This window comes from Rana temporaria, chromosome 6 (genome assembly GCF_905171775.1).
Source record: "Rana temporaria chromosome 6, aRanTem1.1, whole genome shotgun sequence".
NCBI lineage: Eukaryota > Metazoa > Chordata > Amphibia > Anura > Ranidae > Rana > Rana temporaria.
Genome location: NC_053494.1, coordinates 76,518,160 through 76,532,321, shown reverse-complemented (window position 1 = coordinate 76,532,321; position 14,162 = coordinate 76,518,160). Strand labels below are relative to the sequence as shown.

The 14,162-nt window shown below is 45.3% G+C and overlaps 1 protein-coding gene across 1 annotated transcript in view; it reads left to right on the top strand.

Moving 5' to 3' along the window:
* NTAN1 (N-terminal asparagine amidase) overlaps window positions 1-14,162 on the top strand; it is a 692,227-nt gene that overhangs the window by 101,706 nt on the left and 576,359 nt on the right. Inside the window, exon 3 of the mRNA XM_040358464.1 lies at window positions 4,029-4,094. Within this exon, the coding sequence (XP_040214398.1) occupies window positions 4,029-4,094 (66 nt within the window). The remainder of the gene's footprint in view (window positions 1-4,028; window positions 4,095-14,162) is intronic.

Below are 14,162 nucleotides of genomic sequence, written 5' to 3'. Positions count from 1 at the left end.
TATAGGTTGTTCCCTCTTTTTTTCCCTTTATTTTTTGAAACCATTATAATCAGTAAACTGTCCATAAAAATTAGAAGCAATGGTCTAGCTATCACCTGACTGAGTTACATAGTTTGTGAGGTTGAAAAAAAAAAAAGTCTGTTAAGTCTGACCTGTGTATGTGTTTTTATGTCAGTATTACATTGTATATCCATTTATGGCATGGGTCTTCAAACTACGGCCCTCCAGTTGTTCAGTAACTACGATTCCCATCATGCCTAGTCATGTCTGTAAATGTCAGTGTGTTACAATGCCTCATGGGATGTGTAGTTCTACAACAGCTGGAGGGCCGTAGTTTGAGGATCCCTGCTTTTTGTTAAAGCGGTTGTATACCTTTTTTTTTTTTTTACTTTTACCTACAGGTAAGCCTATAATAAAGCTTACCTATAGGTAAAAATGATATGTCCTGTACGGTTTAGGCGATATTCCCCTTGCAATGAGCCACTGACTTCAGCGGTGCATGCTGAAAGTCCGTCAAATGGCGGACCTTGACAGAAAGAAGTCTCCCGCGTGCATGCGCGGGAGTGATAACATCGCGGCTCCGGCCACTCACAGCTCCGGATCCGCGATACGTCGATGTGGACTGAGATCACCTGCGACGCCTCGTTCTAAGGCAAGTATTTTATAATAGACAATGGAAATATTTCCCCGTTTTTTGTGGGGCTTTTAGGCAGCAATGTCAAAACAGTAAAATACTGGTAGCTATATAAAAATAGTATTTATTGAATAGAAAAAAGCTTGGATGTCGCAGTATATAGAAATTACAGCATAAAAACAAATGTAATGGTAAAATATCACATTCCATGGTACTTTAGACATATTCATTACACATGATATAGTATTCCATATTGTAGTACAATGTTGATCCCCGACGCGTTTCGACCAATTAGGGTCTCTTCAGGGGGATAATTATTTCTAAAGGGTATATCACAAAAATATAAAATTAATATAAAAATAACATGTCAGTAATGCATCGCATAGATTCTAGCAGGAGATATATTTACCGCTAAACATGGATTGGACGATATTGAAGCTACTGAGTAATCCGAGGGGACCCATGAGAGCCCCCGCATTCCCGAGGGTGAGAGGTCCACCCTTAGGGGTCTTCAAGGAGCCTCAAAAAATTGACACCCCGCCGGCGGAGGAGGAGCCGCCACCTGCAATGAACACCCAGAATAGCCATGTATAGTTAATTGAATGAGTAATTATAAACAGACCTATCAAATTGATGGCTAGAATGTATATTTGTATAAGAGAATAAGGCCAGAAATATAATGTTGGGTAAGGCATTCCTGAATATTCCAAAAAGGAAAAAGTTGGCTGAACAATAAGAAATAATAAAGGGTAATCAAATGTGGGGTGGTAAATGTAGAGGTAGTGACATGATGTGAAGCGTACTGAGGTGTGTAAGTGTGATGTAAATAATAATAAATATATAAGGGTGCAGCATTAGTGCGAATGACAGACTGCCGATGAGGTGGGTGGATAGTAATTCTAATATAAAATAAATTAAAAAATGTATATAAATAAATAAACATAAATGTGTAGATGAAATAAATAGGGTGAAAGTGAATGTGAGAGCAAACGTGTGTGCCCAATGAAATTGAGCAAAAATAATGGATAATGTGTACGATCAAATAATAACAATAATATCAAAAATGTAAAAGTTGGAATTTGTATATATAGAGTGTAGGTTAACAGATGCAAATATTACCTGGTGCATTGATGTTTGTTTGTGTAGCTTGGTATAGTAGGTAATTGGGGGCCTGACGGCAGATATTGCAGAGCAGGCAAAGATGGAATGCCAAAACGGTGTGGATGCAATAGCATCCAGCCTGGTGTGGGATATGGTGTGCGTTCCCCAGAGGCCAGACATTAAATAATGCCCTGAAAGTGGCAATCCGGGTGATCCAGCGCAGGCTTGTAGCTCCCCCCACCCGCCGAAAGAGGCGGCGTTACGGTCCCCAGAATGGAGACCATGTGAGGCTCCCTCAGCGTCCCGGAAGGCCGGAAAAACCCCGACCACTGTCGTCCTCTCCGCCGCAAATCGCGTGACGTCATGACGTGTGCGCACGCCGATCTCTTGCTCGTGCGCACTAGTCCAGACTATCCAGAGGGGATCAAGGGACGCCGCCGGCAGACGGGGCTCGCATCGGCGTGTGAGGGTAACCCCTCAAACATCACCGAGGTGAGAAAGAGGGGACAAAAACATCCCTTCACCCCCCTGCCGGGGGACCCGAAGGGGAAGGATAACACCCCCCCCCCCGGGAAATGACAGGGACAATTAAGTCCGCCGGAGTAAAAAGTGGCCAATCCATATATAAAAAAAGATACAATAAAGTGACATAGATAATAGCTAGTTATGATGGTTGTGCAAAAATGCAGCTAAATCAAATTTGACAAATGTATTTGCACCGGGACTGTGCTTTAATTCCATGGCTGAAACTCCTTGCATATGAAATTTAAATATGAAACAAATTTCCATTTGGAATATTTGAACATATTGCAATACAGGAGTCTGTATAAAATGCCTCCTGATGCATGAAAGAGGGGAGAAAGGGTAAATAATTAAATCCAGTCCGTTTATATATCTTAAAATAATTAGGTTAGAACAAATATTCATGTAGAACACTTGGACATACCGCAATATTGGATTCTACAACACTGCAGTATATTAGTATATGACGGTATACCTCCTGAAAATATATCAGGGGCGAGAGAAACGGTAATGGATAAAATAAATAAATCCAGTCCCCTCAATGACAGAAAAGGTGGGTATAGCCACCTAAAACATCGAGATGACCCATCACACCCCGTGGGGGGTAGGTCAACATAGTGTAGAAGGTTAATTCAGGAGTTAAAACCAATGGAGAAGCACAGACACCTGTGTCTTATCTCTGTGTCAGAGGGGAAAAGGGGGTTTTAACCACCCAAAGTATTGTATGAAAAAAGAAAAATGACACATGCTATAGAGATGGTAGAGCTGCTCGCCCCGGAAATGATAGACAATGGAAAGGTTTCCCCGTTTTTTGTGGGGCTTTTAGGCAGCAATGTCAAAACAGTAAAATACTGGTAGCTATATAAAAATAGTATTTATTGAATAGAAAAAAGCTTGGATGTCGCAGTATATAGAAATTACAGCATAAAAACAAATGTAATGGTAAAATATCACATTCCATGGTACTTTAGACATATTCATTACACATGATATAGTATTCCATATTGTAGTACAATGTTGATCCCCGACGCGTTTCGACCAATTAGGGTCTCTTCAGGGGGATAATTATTTCTAAAGGGTATATCACAAAAAATATAAAATTAATATAAAAACAACATGTCAGTAATACATCGCATAGATTCTATCAGGAGATATATTTACCGCTTAACATGGAATGGACGATATTGAAGCCACTGAGTAATCCGAGGGGACATACTAGCTCATTATGCTTTTTGCCTTACAGGTTAAAAAATAAATAAAACTCTGCAGGTTTACTACCGCTTTAAGGTCATTTAGGTGCGTATCTAATATATTTTTTAAGTTGCTCCCTGCTGAAACCACTGCTTGTGGAAGACAATTCCACATTCTTACCACTCTTACAGTAAAGAACCCTCTGCAGTTTAAGGTTAAACCGCTTCTTCAAATTTTAGTGAATGGAGTTCCTTAAGGACCCTCGGGTCCTGGTGACTTATGTTACATTTTTCAAGTCTATTTTTGATACTGTCTTCTTTTAGCCATGTGGTACATTATGTGGATGTGTTTATTAACATTACTTGTTCTATTATTGTTCATGAGGTAATATAGAGATTATTTGTTGTCTACCTCCTGGGAATGTCAACACTACTTTTTATGGATGAAAAAGTGTATGTGTGTGTGTGTATATATATTGCACTGTATGTCTAATAAGAATATTATTTATACTAATACAATACATTTTTCACATTTGTGCAGTGTAATCTGAAATATGATCTTTTTTTATTTATTTATTTAGATTCGATATCTGTTCTTGGGTCAGAAGATGCCACTACATGTCACATTATAGTGCTCAGGCACACAGGTATAGTATAGAGAGCAAGTAAAGATATTTAGCCCTTTTTGCATTGTTTGCACGTATTAAAAAATAATGTTTGGCCTGAGGATTATGTAACCCCCCCCCCCTTCCCAAAACAATATATTTTCTGAAAGCAGACACCGTAAAGAAAAAAATTGTGGTAGTTCCTATTTCTTATGTTGCACCATATTGGAGTTACGATTTATGAAACACAACATATCTGTAAAGAATACGCTAAAGTTAGTGGTTGTAAACTATCAACTTGGAAAACAACCCATTGCGTTTGAAATAGAAATGAAAGGCAAAATATTTGTGTATAGATTAAAAAATAAATACTTTTTTTTCCCCATTTTTTATAACTGATCACAATCCCTCTGTTCTCAGCTGCGTAAGAGCTGGGGGAGGAGCAGTAACTACACTGAGATTCCCAGTAAAAGGCTGTGCAGGAGGGGGCGTGTCAGGATAAGTCTGATCATTGGAGCAGAGCAGGCTAAGTTCCCAGCACAGCTTGAGAACTGACCACAGTGTGTTCTGCTCAGTGTGGTCACTTTTTAATAGGAAAGCAGAGGGACTTCACACAAAGTAATGCAAAGAGATCAGGATACTTTATTTTTTTTATACAAATACATGGAATATGAAATGGTGGGTTAACAAACACTTAATTTTAGGACACATAAATGCAATAAATTACCTGATTATTTGGTAAGATATAAAGATGAGGGTGCGCTGAGTAAATGGATACCCAACTTGCCATGCCTTTAAAATTGCATATATACAAAAAATTACAGCACTATTATGCAGCTCCCAACACACCTGAAAATCAACAAATGGAGTGCAAAAGTCCTCCTTTAGGGTATATAACAAGACAATCTATAGAGTGTCAAGTGCAAACATCCTCCAAAAGCAAAATTATGGGAGAAAAAGCCACTAATAGGAATAGCTACAGTGGATATAAAAAGTCTACACACCCCTGTTAAAATGTCAAGTTTCTGTGATGTAAAGAAAGAAAAAGAGACAAAGATAAATCATTTTAGACCCTTTTCCGCCTTTTAATGTGACCTATAAACTGTACAACTCAGTTGAACAACAAACTGAAATCATTTAGGTGGAGGAAAGTAAACATAAAATAATATGGTTGCATAAGTGTGCACACCCTTAAACTAATACTTTGTTGAAGCACCTTTTGATTATAATTATAGCACTCAGTGTTTTTGGGTATGGGTCTATCAGTATGGCACATCTTGACTTGACAGTATTTGCCAACTCTTCTTTGTAAAAACACTCCTAATCTGTCAGATTGCAAGGGCATCTTCTGTGCACAACCCTCTTCAGATCACCCCACAAATTTTCTATCAAATTCAGGTCGGGGCTCTGGCTGGGCCATTCCAAATCTTTAATCTCCTGAAGCTTGAAGGTTTTGTGCCAATATTGACTGGTATTTGGAACTTTTCATAATTCCCTCTACCTTGACTAAGGTCCCCTGTTCCAGCTGAAGAAAAAAAGCCCCAAAGCATGACGCTGCCACCACCATGCTTCGCTGTGGGTATGGTGTTCTTGTGGTGATGTGCAGCGTTGTTTTTGCAACAAACATATGAGTTTTGGAATTGTGGCCAAAAAGTTCAACCTTGGTTTCATCAGATCATAATACATTTTCCCACATGCTTTTGGGAGACTTCAGATGGGTTGCAAAATTTAGCCGGACTTGGATGTTTTTCTTCCTATGGAAAGGCTTCCATCTTGCCACTCTACCCCGTAGCCCAGACATATGAAGAATATGGCAGATTGATGTCACATGTACCACACAGCCAGTACTTGCCAGATTTTCATGCAGCTCCTTTAATGTTTCTGTAGGCCTCTTGGCCTCCCTGACCAGTTTTCTTCTTGTCTTTTCATCAATTTTGTAAGGGCGTCCAGTTCTGGGTAATTTCACTGATGTGCCATATTTCTCTTGTCCATGGACGGACACTGCCTCTTCAATTCTTGACAAGTGGGTTATGCCCCCTGTTTACAGGAGAAGACTAGGCAGAAACATGTTAGATATTAATATACATGTCATTTAAACAGAGTTGAACAGCCTGCCCAGGGGGCGGTCCCTCCAGACATAACCCTCCTCCCTGCAGCATGCAGCCTCAGTTTCATTCTGCCTAGCAAAGGAGAAGGACGTATGGCTCCCTTTGGGCCCAGTGCCATGAGGAAAAGATTTTATTTTTATTTTGTCTTTTTGACTTCTATCATCTGTCGGCTGAGAGACAGGCAGGATATTACAGATCCTTGTAGTCTTCTCAGTTCAGTCAGCGAGCGTGAGCACACCTTTGCAAAGAGGCTGGGTCTGCCACAACATGCCCCATGACTTCTGGGGTGGCCAGTGAGCTTTGCTCCGAGGTCCGCACATGACGGAGCTGTGGTGTTGTCTCCCTCACAGTGGACCAGGCCGACGGCTACCTCCATTGCGGTTGTACGCCTGTCTGGAATGCGTCAGTGAGTCGTCGCGTGGACGGGTAAGTACAGTCCCTCCCTCTTAGGTGGGGTGGTACAGCTGAGCATTCCTGGGGTTTGGGTATCCTCCCTTCCCTGCTCCCTTTTTCCCTCTGCTGTTCTACATTGCTGTCGGGGTGGGAGCACCTGGTTGAGGGGACTGTGCGCCTGGCCTATGTGTATTTTACTGCTGGAGGTCCGCTTTTCTGGAAGTTTTGGGGTGTTGGGCAGCCTTTCTAGGTTTTCACCTTTTAAAATGCTGTGTTTTGCCGCCGTTCTGGTGGCGCTGGCGCCATTTTTTTGTGGATTTTCAGTTTCTATTGAAAATCCCATTGCTGGCCATTTTGTTGTAGCCGCACCATGATACAACATATTATGGCGGTCGGCCATTTTCCTGTGGCCGCGTCAGGCTCCATATGCTGCGCTCAGCGGCCATATTGCCTGAGTCCTCGGCCTCTAGTGTTGATCCTACGGCACGCAGCGCCGTTCTCCTCACGCAGCACTTCACGGCTACCTCACAGCGGTGTGCGGGACACAGGCAGCGGCGCTGAGCAGTCTCCTCCGGTGTGGTGAGTCCCCTGGGTAAGCCCCCGCCCCCCGGTCAGCACAGCGGGAGTGGTGTTTTTTTTTTTCTGTTTAGTCTGAACTGGGCCCTGGGAGTTTTTTCCTCAATAATGGAGTCAGTATCTGGTCCTTCTCCCCCCAGCATGACAGAGGCGGCAGCTGGTACTTCTGCTCCTGCACTCACAATAGACTCTTTGTCGGCAGTCCTGGAGACATTTGTTGCCAGGGTGGAAGTGGCGTGCGGCGGTAAGGGGTGTAAAATCTGCCCCCTCCCTCCGCTATCCCCTGGGGAATGTTCAGATTTAGACCAGGACCCGGCTGCGGCTCAGGTGCCTGGTTCTGTTTCATCTGAAGATTGCAAGTAACTGGGTCAGGGCATGATAAGGCACTTGTCAGGGAGCTTATCAATGCTGTAAGGGACTCCCTTAAGCTGGATAGTGCAGCTGAGGGCTAGGTCTCCTTTGGGTCACATAAATCAGACCGCTCTGTTAAGGTTTTTCCTTATGTGTCCTTCTTTGATAAATTCATTGATGCGGAATGGGAAAAGCCGCAGAAGGCTTTTGTAGTCCCTCACCGCCTGGCGGTTCGGTACCCTTTTGAGGAGAACCTTTTAAAAAAAGTTGACTTCTGCTCTGGTGGTGGACCGTCCGGTTGCCCAGTTAAACAAGGTGACCACTCTCCCTATAGAGGGAACTCCTGCTTTTAAGGATCAGACTGATAGAAGATCCAAAGCACTGACCCGCTCCATGTTTACCAGGCTGGGGTCTGCCTTGCGGCCTATTGTGGCCACTACCCTTGTGTCTCAGACACTTACTGAGTGGGCAAAGGTTTTGCACCAGACCGCGGAGGAGCACCAACTCCCATCCGAGGTTATTAGACTGGCTGACCAGCTGGTCCAGGGCCTTGTCTATGTTTGTGATGCTTCACTTAGATCCAGCACCCTTGATATCCAGGGCTTCTGTTTTGGCTGAAATGCTGGTCTGTGGACCAGGCCTCTAAAAAAGCCCTGGCGGATTTACCCTTTAAAGGTGGGAGGCTTTTTGGGTCTTCACTGGATGACATTATCAAGGATGTCACGGGAGGGAGGATCACTCTCCTCCCTCAGTCCTCCAAGGGGAAGGAACCCCGCCATAAGCCGGGTCCTTCTTTTCCCACACAGAAGCAGTATTTTCGTCAGGGCCTGCGGGTAAACCCTCCTAGACCGTCAAGGGCTCAGCTGGGGGACAGAAACGTCCCTGGGTGCGTAAGCCGAACAAGCCGGCACCCAAGCCCGCAATTGCATGAAGGCCTGCCCCCGCCCAAATCATGGGTGGGGGGACAGCTTTGCAGGTTCACGACTTGGTGGACCTCTCTTCTCTCCGATCAATGGGTCTGCGAGGTGGTCTCTTCGGGGTACAAGATAGAGTTTATTTCCTATCCCCTGAACAGATTCTTTCCCTCAAGTCTCCCGCTCATACCCGGCTCATCAGGCTACCCTGTTGGGGGCAGTAAGGGATTTGCTAGGTTTTGGAGGTTTTGGAGGTTTCAGGGTTTTTATTCAAATCTGTTTGTGGTGCCGAAGAAGGACGGGGTCCCTCCGATCCTGGACCTCAAGGCTCTGAATGTCTTCGTGAAAGTAAGGAAGTTCCGCATGGAATCCATTCGCCCGGTGGTAGCTCCGCTTAACCTGGGGGCCTTTCTGGCATCCTTGGACATCAGGGACGCATACTTGCATGTCCCAATCTGCGCAAGTCACCAGAGGTTTCTACAGTTTGTGGCCCTCCCTTTTGGCCTGGCGTCAGCACCAAGAGTTTTTACCAAGGTGCTCGCGCCGATCCAAGCTTTGCTGAGACAGCGAGGCATTGCCATCGTGAGCTACTTAGACGATCTTCTTCTGAGAGCAGCTTCTGGCTCAGAATTAAGGGAGAACGTGTCTATAACCAGCCAGACCCTCCAAGAATTTGGATGGGTGTTAAACATTCAGAAGTCGGTCCTGGTTCCGACTCAGCGTTTGGAATGTCTGGGGTTGATTCTGGACTCCTCGGAAGCGAGGGTCTTTCTATCCTTGGAAAAATTGCAGACGCTCCAGTCTGCTGTGAGAGTTTTGACGTCCCGCAAATGGTCGTCTCTCCGATTTTGCATGCAAGTTCGAATACTACAGAGGGAGATCCTGTCCAAGTGGAACAGATCTCCATCGTCGCTGGACCGTCAGATTCAGGTCAGCCACCTGGCCAGGGCTTCTCTGAATTGGTGGCTGAGATCCCGGGCTCTTCGGTCAGGGAAGTCCTTTCTCCCCATTTCAGTGGACGGTGGTTACGACGGATGCCAGCCTCACGGGGTGGGGGGCCTCTGGAGGGTCCAGTCGGCCCAGGGTCGTTGGACTCTAGAAGAATCCCGTCTTGGAACTTCGGGCGATCAGGCTATGCCTCTCCTCGTGGTCAAGGAGGTTGCAAGGCCACCCGATCAGGATCCAGTCGGACAACGCCACGGCGGTGGCTTATATCAACCATCAGGGGGGGACTCGGAGCTCGGCTGCAGTGTTCGAGGTCGCTCACATCCTAAGGTGGGCAGAAAGAAGCGTGCTGGCTCTGTCGGCCGTCTACATTCTAGGCGTGGAGAACTGGCAGGCAGACTACCTGAGTCGCCAGATGCTGGACCAGGGAGAATGTTCATTGTATCCGGAGGTGTTTCAACTCCTTTTCAGGAGATGGGGAACACCGGATGTGGATCTCCTGGCCTCTCGTCTCAACGGCAAGGTGTCGAGGTTCGTGGCCAGGTCCAGGGATCCCTGGGCGGATGCGTCAGACACGTTGGTAGTCCCGTGGGGTCAGAATCGATTAATCTATGCCTTTTCCCCCATTGAAGTTGCTGCCTCGACTGCTCCACAGAGTGGAGGTCGAGGGGATCCCAATGATTCTAATCGCACCAGATTGGCCCCTGCGTCCTTTGTACGCCGATCTCGTGCGCCTAGTGGCGGATGTGCCTTGGCGGCTGCCAATGCGGGAGGACCTTCCATCCTGCTTTACAGTCGCTGGCTTTAACAGCATGGCTATTGAAAGCAAGGTTCTAAGGGACCAAGGTCTTTACGACTCTGTCATTCCAACTATGTTGCGGGCACGGAAGTCTTCTTCTAGGAAGATTTACCATCGCATTTGGAAGGCCTACATCTCTATGTGCGAAGAGATGGGTTGGCGTCCATGGACGTATTCGGTATCCAGGATCCTGCTGTTTTTACAGTGCGGCGTGAATCAGAAGCTTGCCTTAAGCACCATTAAGGGTCAGATTTAAGCCTTGGCTTTGTTCTTTCAGCGGCCTTTGACGGCCCATTCTCTGGTGGGTACCTTTGTGCAGGGGGTTCGTCATATACTTCCCCCTCTTAGACCACCTTTTCCCCCATGGGATTTGAATCTGGTGCTCTCGGTTCTTCAGAAACCTCCCTTTGAGGACATCAGGGAGATTCCTCTCTTGCACTTTCTCAGAAGGTGACCTTCTTGGTGACCAATACGTCTGTCAGAAGGGTTTCTGAGTTGGCGGCCTTGTCCTGCAAGTCCCCATACTTGGTCCTCCATAAGGATAAGGCGGTGTTACGCCCGCGACCTTCCTTTCTTCTGAAGGTGGTTTCGTCCTTTCACCTTAACAAGGACATTGTGCTTCCATCCTTGTGTCCTCGGCCGGTGCGTGCTAAGGAGGTTGCACTTCATTCCTTAGACGTGGTACGCGCTCTGCGGGTGTACCTATCAGCTACGGCTCCGTCTCGGAGTTCTGACTCACTTTTTGTGTTGGTATCCGGTCCACAAAGGGGCCTGGCGGTCTCGTCGGCCACCATTTCTCAGTGGATCAGACAGACTGTCATACAGGCTTAGGCTCCTAGGGGGTGGGCGCCCCCCTTTCCCGGTCGCAGCACATTCAATCAGGGCAATTGGTGCTTCCTGGACTTTCCGACATCAAGCGTCTGTCTCACAGGTGTGTAAAGCGGCGACTTGGTGGTCCGTTCACACTTTCTCAACATTTTACAAGGTTGATGTGAGTGCATCTTCAGATGCTTCCTTCGGCCGCAAGGTTTTTCAGGCGGCTGTTTAAAGTTGCATCTCCTCCGTTGAGGAGCTCTGCCTGTTTGGGGTAAAGTTGTGTGTTTTTTACTGATACTGTTCCCACCCCTCATTTTTTAACACTGCCTGGGGACGTCCCACTTGTCAAGAATTGAAGAGGCTGTGTCCGTCCATGGACGACAAGCAAAAATAGGATTTTTTTGTACTCACCGTAAAATCCTTTTCTTTGTCGTCCATGGACGGACACAGCCCCCACCCCTCCTTTTAGGTTTGTACTGCTTGGTACGAACTGAGGCTGCATGCTGCAGGGAGGAGGGTTATGTCCGGAGGGACCACCCCCTGGGAATTTTGGATAATATGCTTCTAGATAAACCTGGGGTTATCTTCATATGAGCGCCACATTTTCTGGCCATACTGCAGCTGCTGGCTTTGAATAATAGGACACTTGCCCATCCTGGAGTCCAGCGATGTCGGCACCGCAGCTGATGTTTCCATCAGCTGTTGGGTGCTGTCGCCGCCATTGTGGGTAAAGGAGCCCGGCAGTGTAGCCTTACAGCTTCACACCGGGAACCATACTGTGCATGCGCGAGGCCCCGCTCCTTTCTCTTACTGGCCCAGCAACAGGGGAGGAAGGCCTGTGGTGACGACATGGGTCGCAGCGAGGACTCCCAGAAGTGGGAACAGGATACCTTTCAAAGATGGGTATTCTGTCCCGTCTCCCCTCCGAAAGGTGTCAATTGTGGAACCGGAGGGGGAGAGGAGAAAAATGAGCGGAAGTTCCACTTTTGGGTGGAACTCCGCTTTAATAATTTATTACTTGTGAAACTAGATACAGGTGGTCCCCAGGTTACAAAGAAGATATGGTCTGTAGGTTTGTTCTTAAGTTGAATCTGTTTGTAAGTTCGGAACAGGTAAATGTTTTAAGTTTAGCTCCAGCCAAAAAAACAATTTTTAAGCTTTTTTGATCGCATATGGAAGGGTTAACACCCCTGTAAAGTTTGTTTTGCTGTCTGTGCCCCTGTTCAGAAGGTTTCACCTCACTTTCTGTCCCAACGACAATGGGATTTTGAAAATTTGGGGTTGTTGTGGAAACCGGAATTGGTGATAAAGCATCAGTGGAGGTAACTTTTTTCCCACAATAACTCTTACAGGAGTAAATTTCTCTTCCTAGGGGTAGATTTCCTCTCACTTCCTGTTGTCTCCCTCCATTTGTAAGTAGAAGTCCTTTGTAAGTCGGATGTTTCTAACTAGGGGGACTGCCTGTATGTTGTTTGTATACATTTGTCACAATCAATATGTGGGCCAGACCTCGAAGACTCTGAAGCCCCATACACACTATCAGTTTTCCTGCAGGTTTTTCTCTTCAGGTTTACCAAAACCATGTAGTGCAAGGGCCTGCCTGATTACATACGAATTGAAATTCTTAAGGTTTGACCTCATATTAGATGGTTTTGGTAAACCCGAAGAGAAAAACCTGCATGAAAACTGATAGTGTGTATGGGGCTTAAGAGATTGTTTAAGGGAACACGTTTATAAAATAAGGTAAGGTTTCAAAAAATATAGTCTGTCCCTACACCTTAGAAAATATCATAATCTTGACCCTAGCCGTTTGAGATTTACTGCGATTTGTAAACTTCATCCCCATTGGAGGGGTAGTAACAAAATTAGGGACATTTCTAAGAAAGAAATGTACTGGCTATATGAACTAAAGTCATATTTTCTTTTTTATTCATAATTTAGAATGGGACATCAACTGTTTCATAGACCATAGCTGAATTTTTGCTATTCTGTATTTGGTCTTTGTTTTTTTTATCTCTGCTGCTGCTATTCTTAGTTATTTTTTATTTTGTGATGGTCATTGTCAATAGCTTAATTTTTACATATATTCAGCCTTGGTCTTTAGACTCTATACAAATAATTATAATATGGATTTTTACTACTCCTATATTGTGTGTCAATTAGGTGACATTGTTTTTTACGTTTAATAATTTTTATTGAAAATTTTGACGATAACATCAAAATAAAAGGCAAGGATATTCGAGTGAACAAAGCAGTACTGATCTAGAGTTCACAAACTTGTAATTCTTTCTCCAATAGTATAAGCTAACATAGCAATCTAACTCAACCATAATAGTATCATAACTGCGTCTGCTATACCGAAAAGCAGGTATTAATACAACAACCGCGACTCTCGGCCCCCCGGACGCCCAAAAAGGAGGTCACACTGTGTCCCAGGGGTCAAGGCCACAGAGCCCTCTCCGGGGATGTCCAGAAAGGCACAACCTGAACGGAAGATGAAGATTGCACACACCAGTGTTAACAATGTAAAAAGCAAACGTTAGAGCAGGTAAATAAACTTCTCAGTAACCACAGAAGAACACCAAGAAAGGTGTGAGAAGAGAGAAAGAAAGAGAAACGTGGGAGGGAGGAAAAGAGAAGACGAACATGGAAATGCGAACGCATGGGGTCCAGCCTCCAGGCTGGACCCCAGGTAAGAGAGACACATTGCAGAAGGTAGCTCAAGGTTCCCAAGTGGATCTAAATTTCTCAGTTTGCTCAGTACATTTAGCTATGATTTGCTCTTGCGCCATAATCCAGGAGACTTTTCTCCTAAACCCCAGGAAGGGGACATTCGGCTTCTTCCAGGTCTTGGCTATAGTCATTTTGGCTCCTAGTAAAATGAAAAATGATAAGGTCTGGGATTGTTTAGAAAGGCCAGGGATACAATGGTTTAAGAGCGCTATACTAGGATGAGGAGTCGCCACTGTGACTCTCTGCCAGAAGGATCCAATGCGAGGACAGGACCACCAAGTATGAAACATGGAGCCCTCCAGCTCGCAGTCTCTTAAACATAGTGGTGAGGTCCCTGGGAACATTCTTGCCAACCTGGAAGTAACATAATACCACCTAAGCATATTTTTTAGACTTGCTTCTATGAGACAGATATTGAGAATACCTTTATATGCCCGATTAGATGAGCGATACCAGACCGCAGCGTTCCATGAAC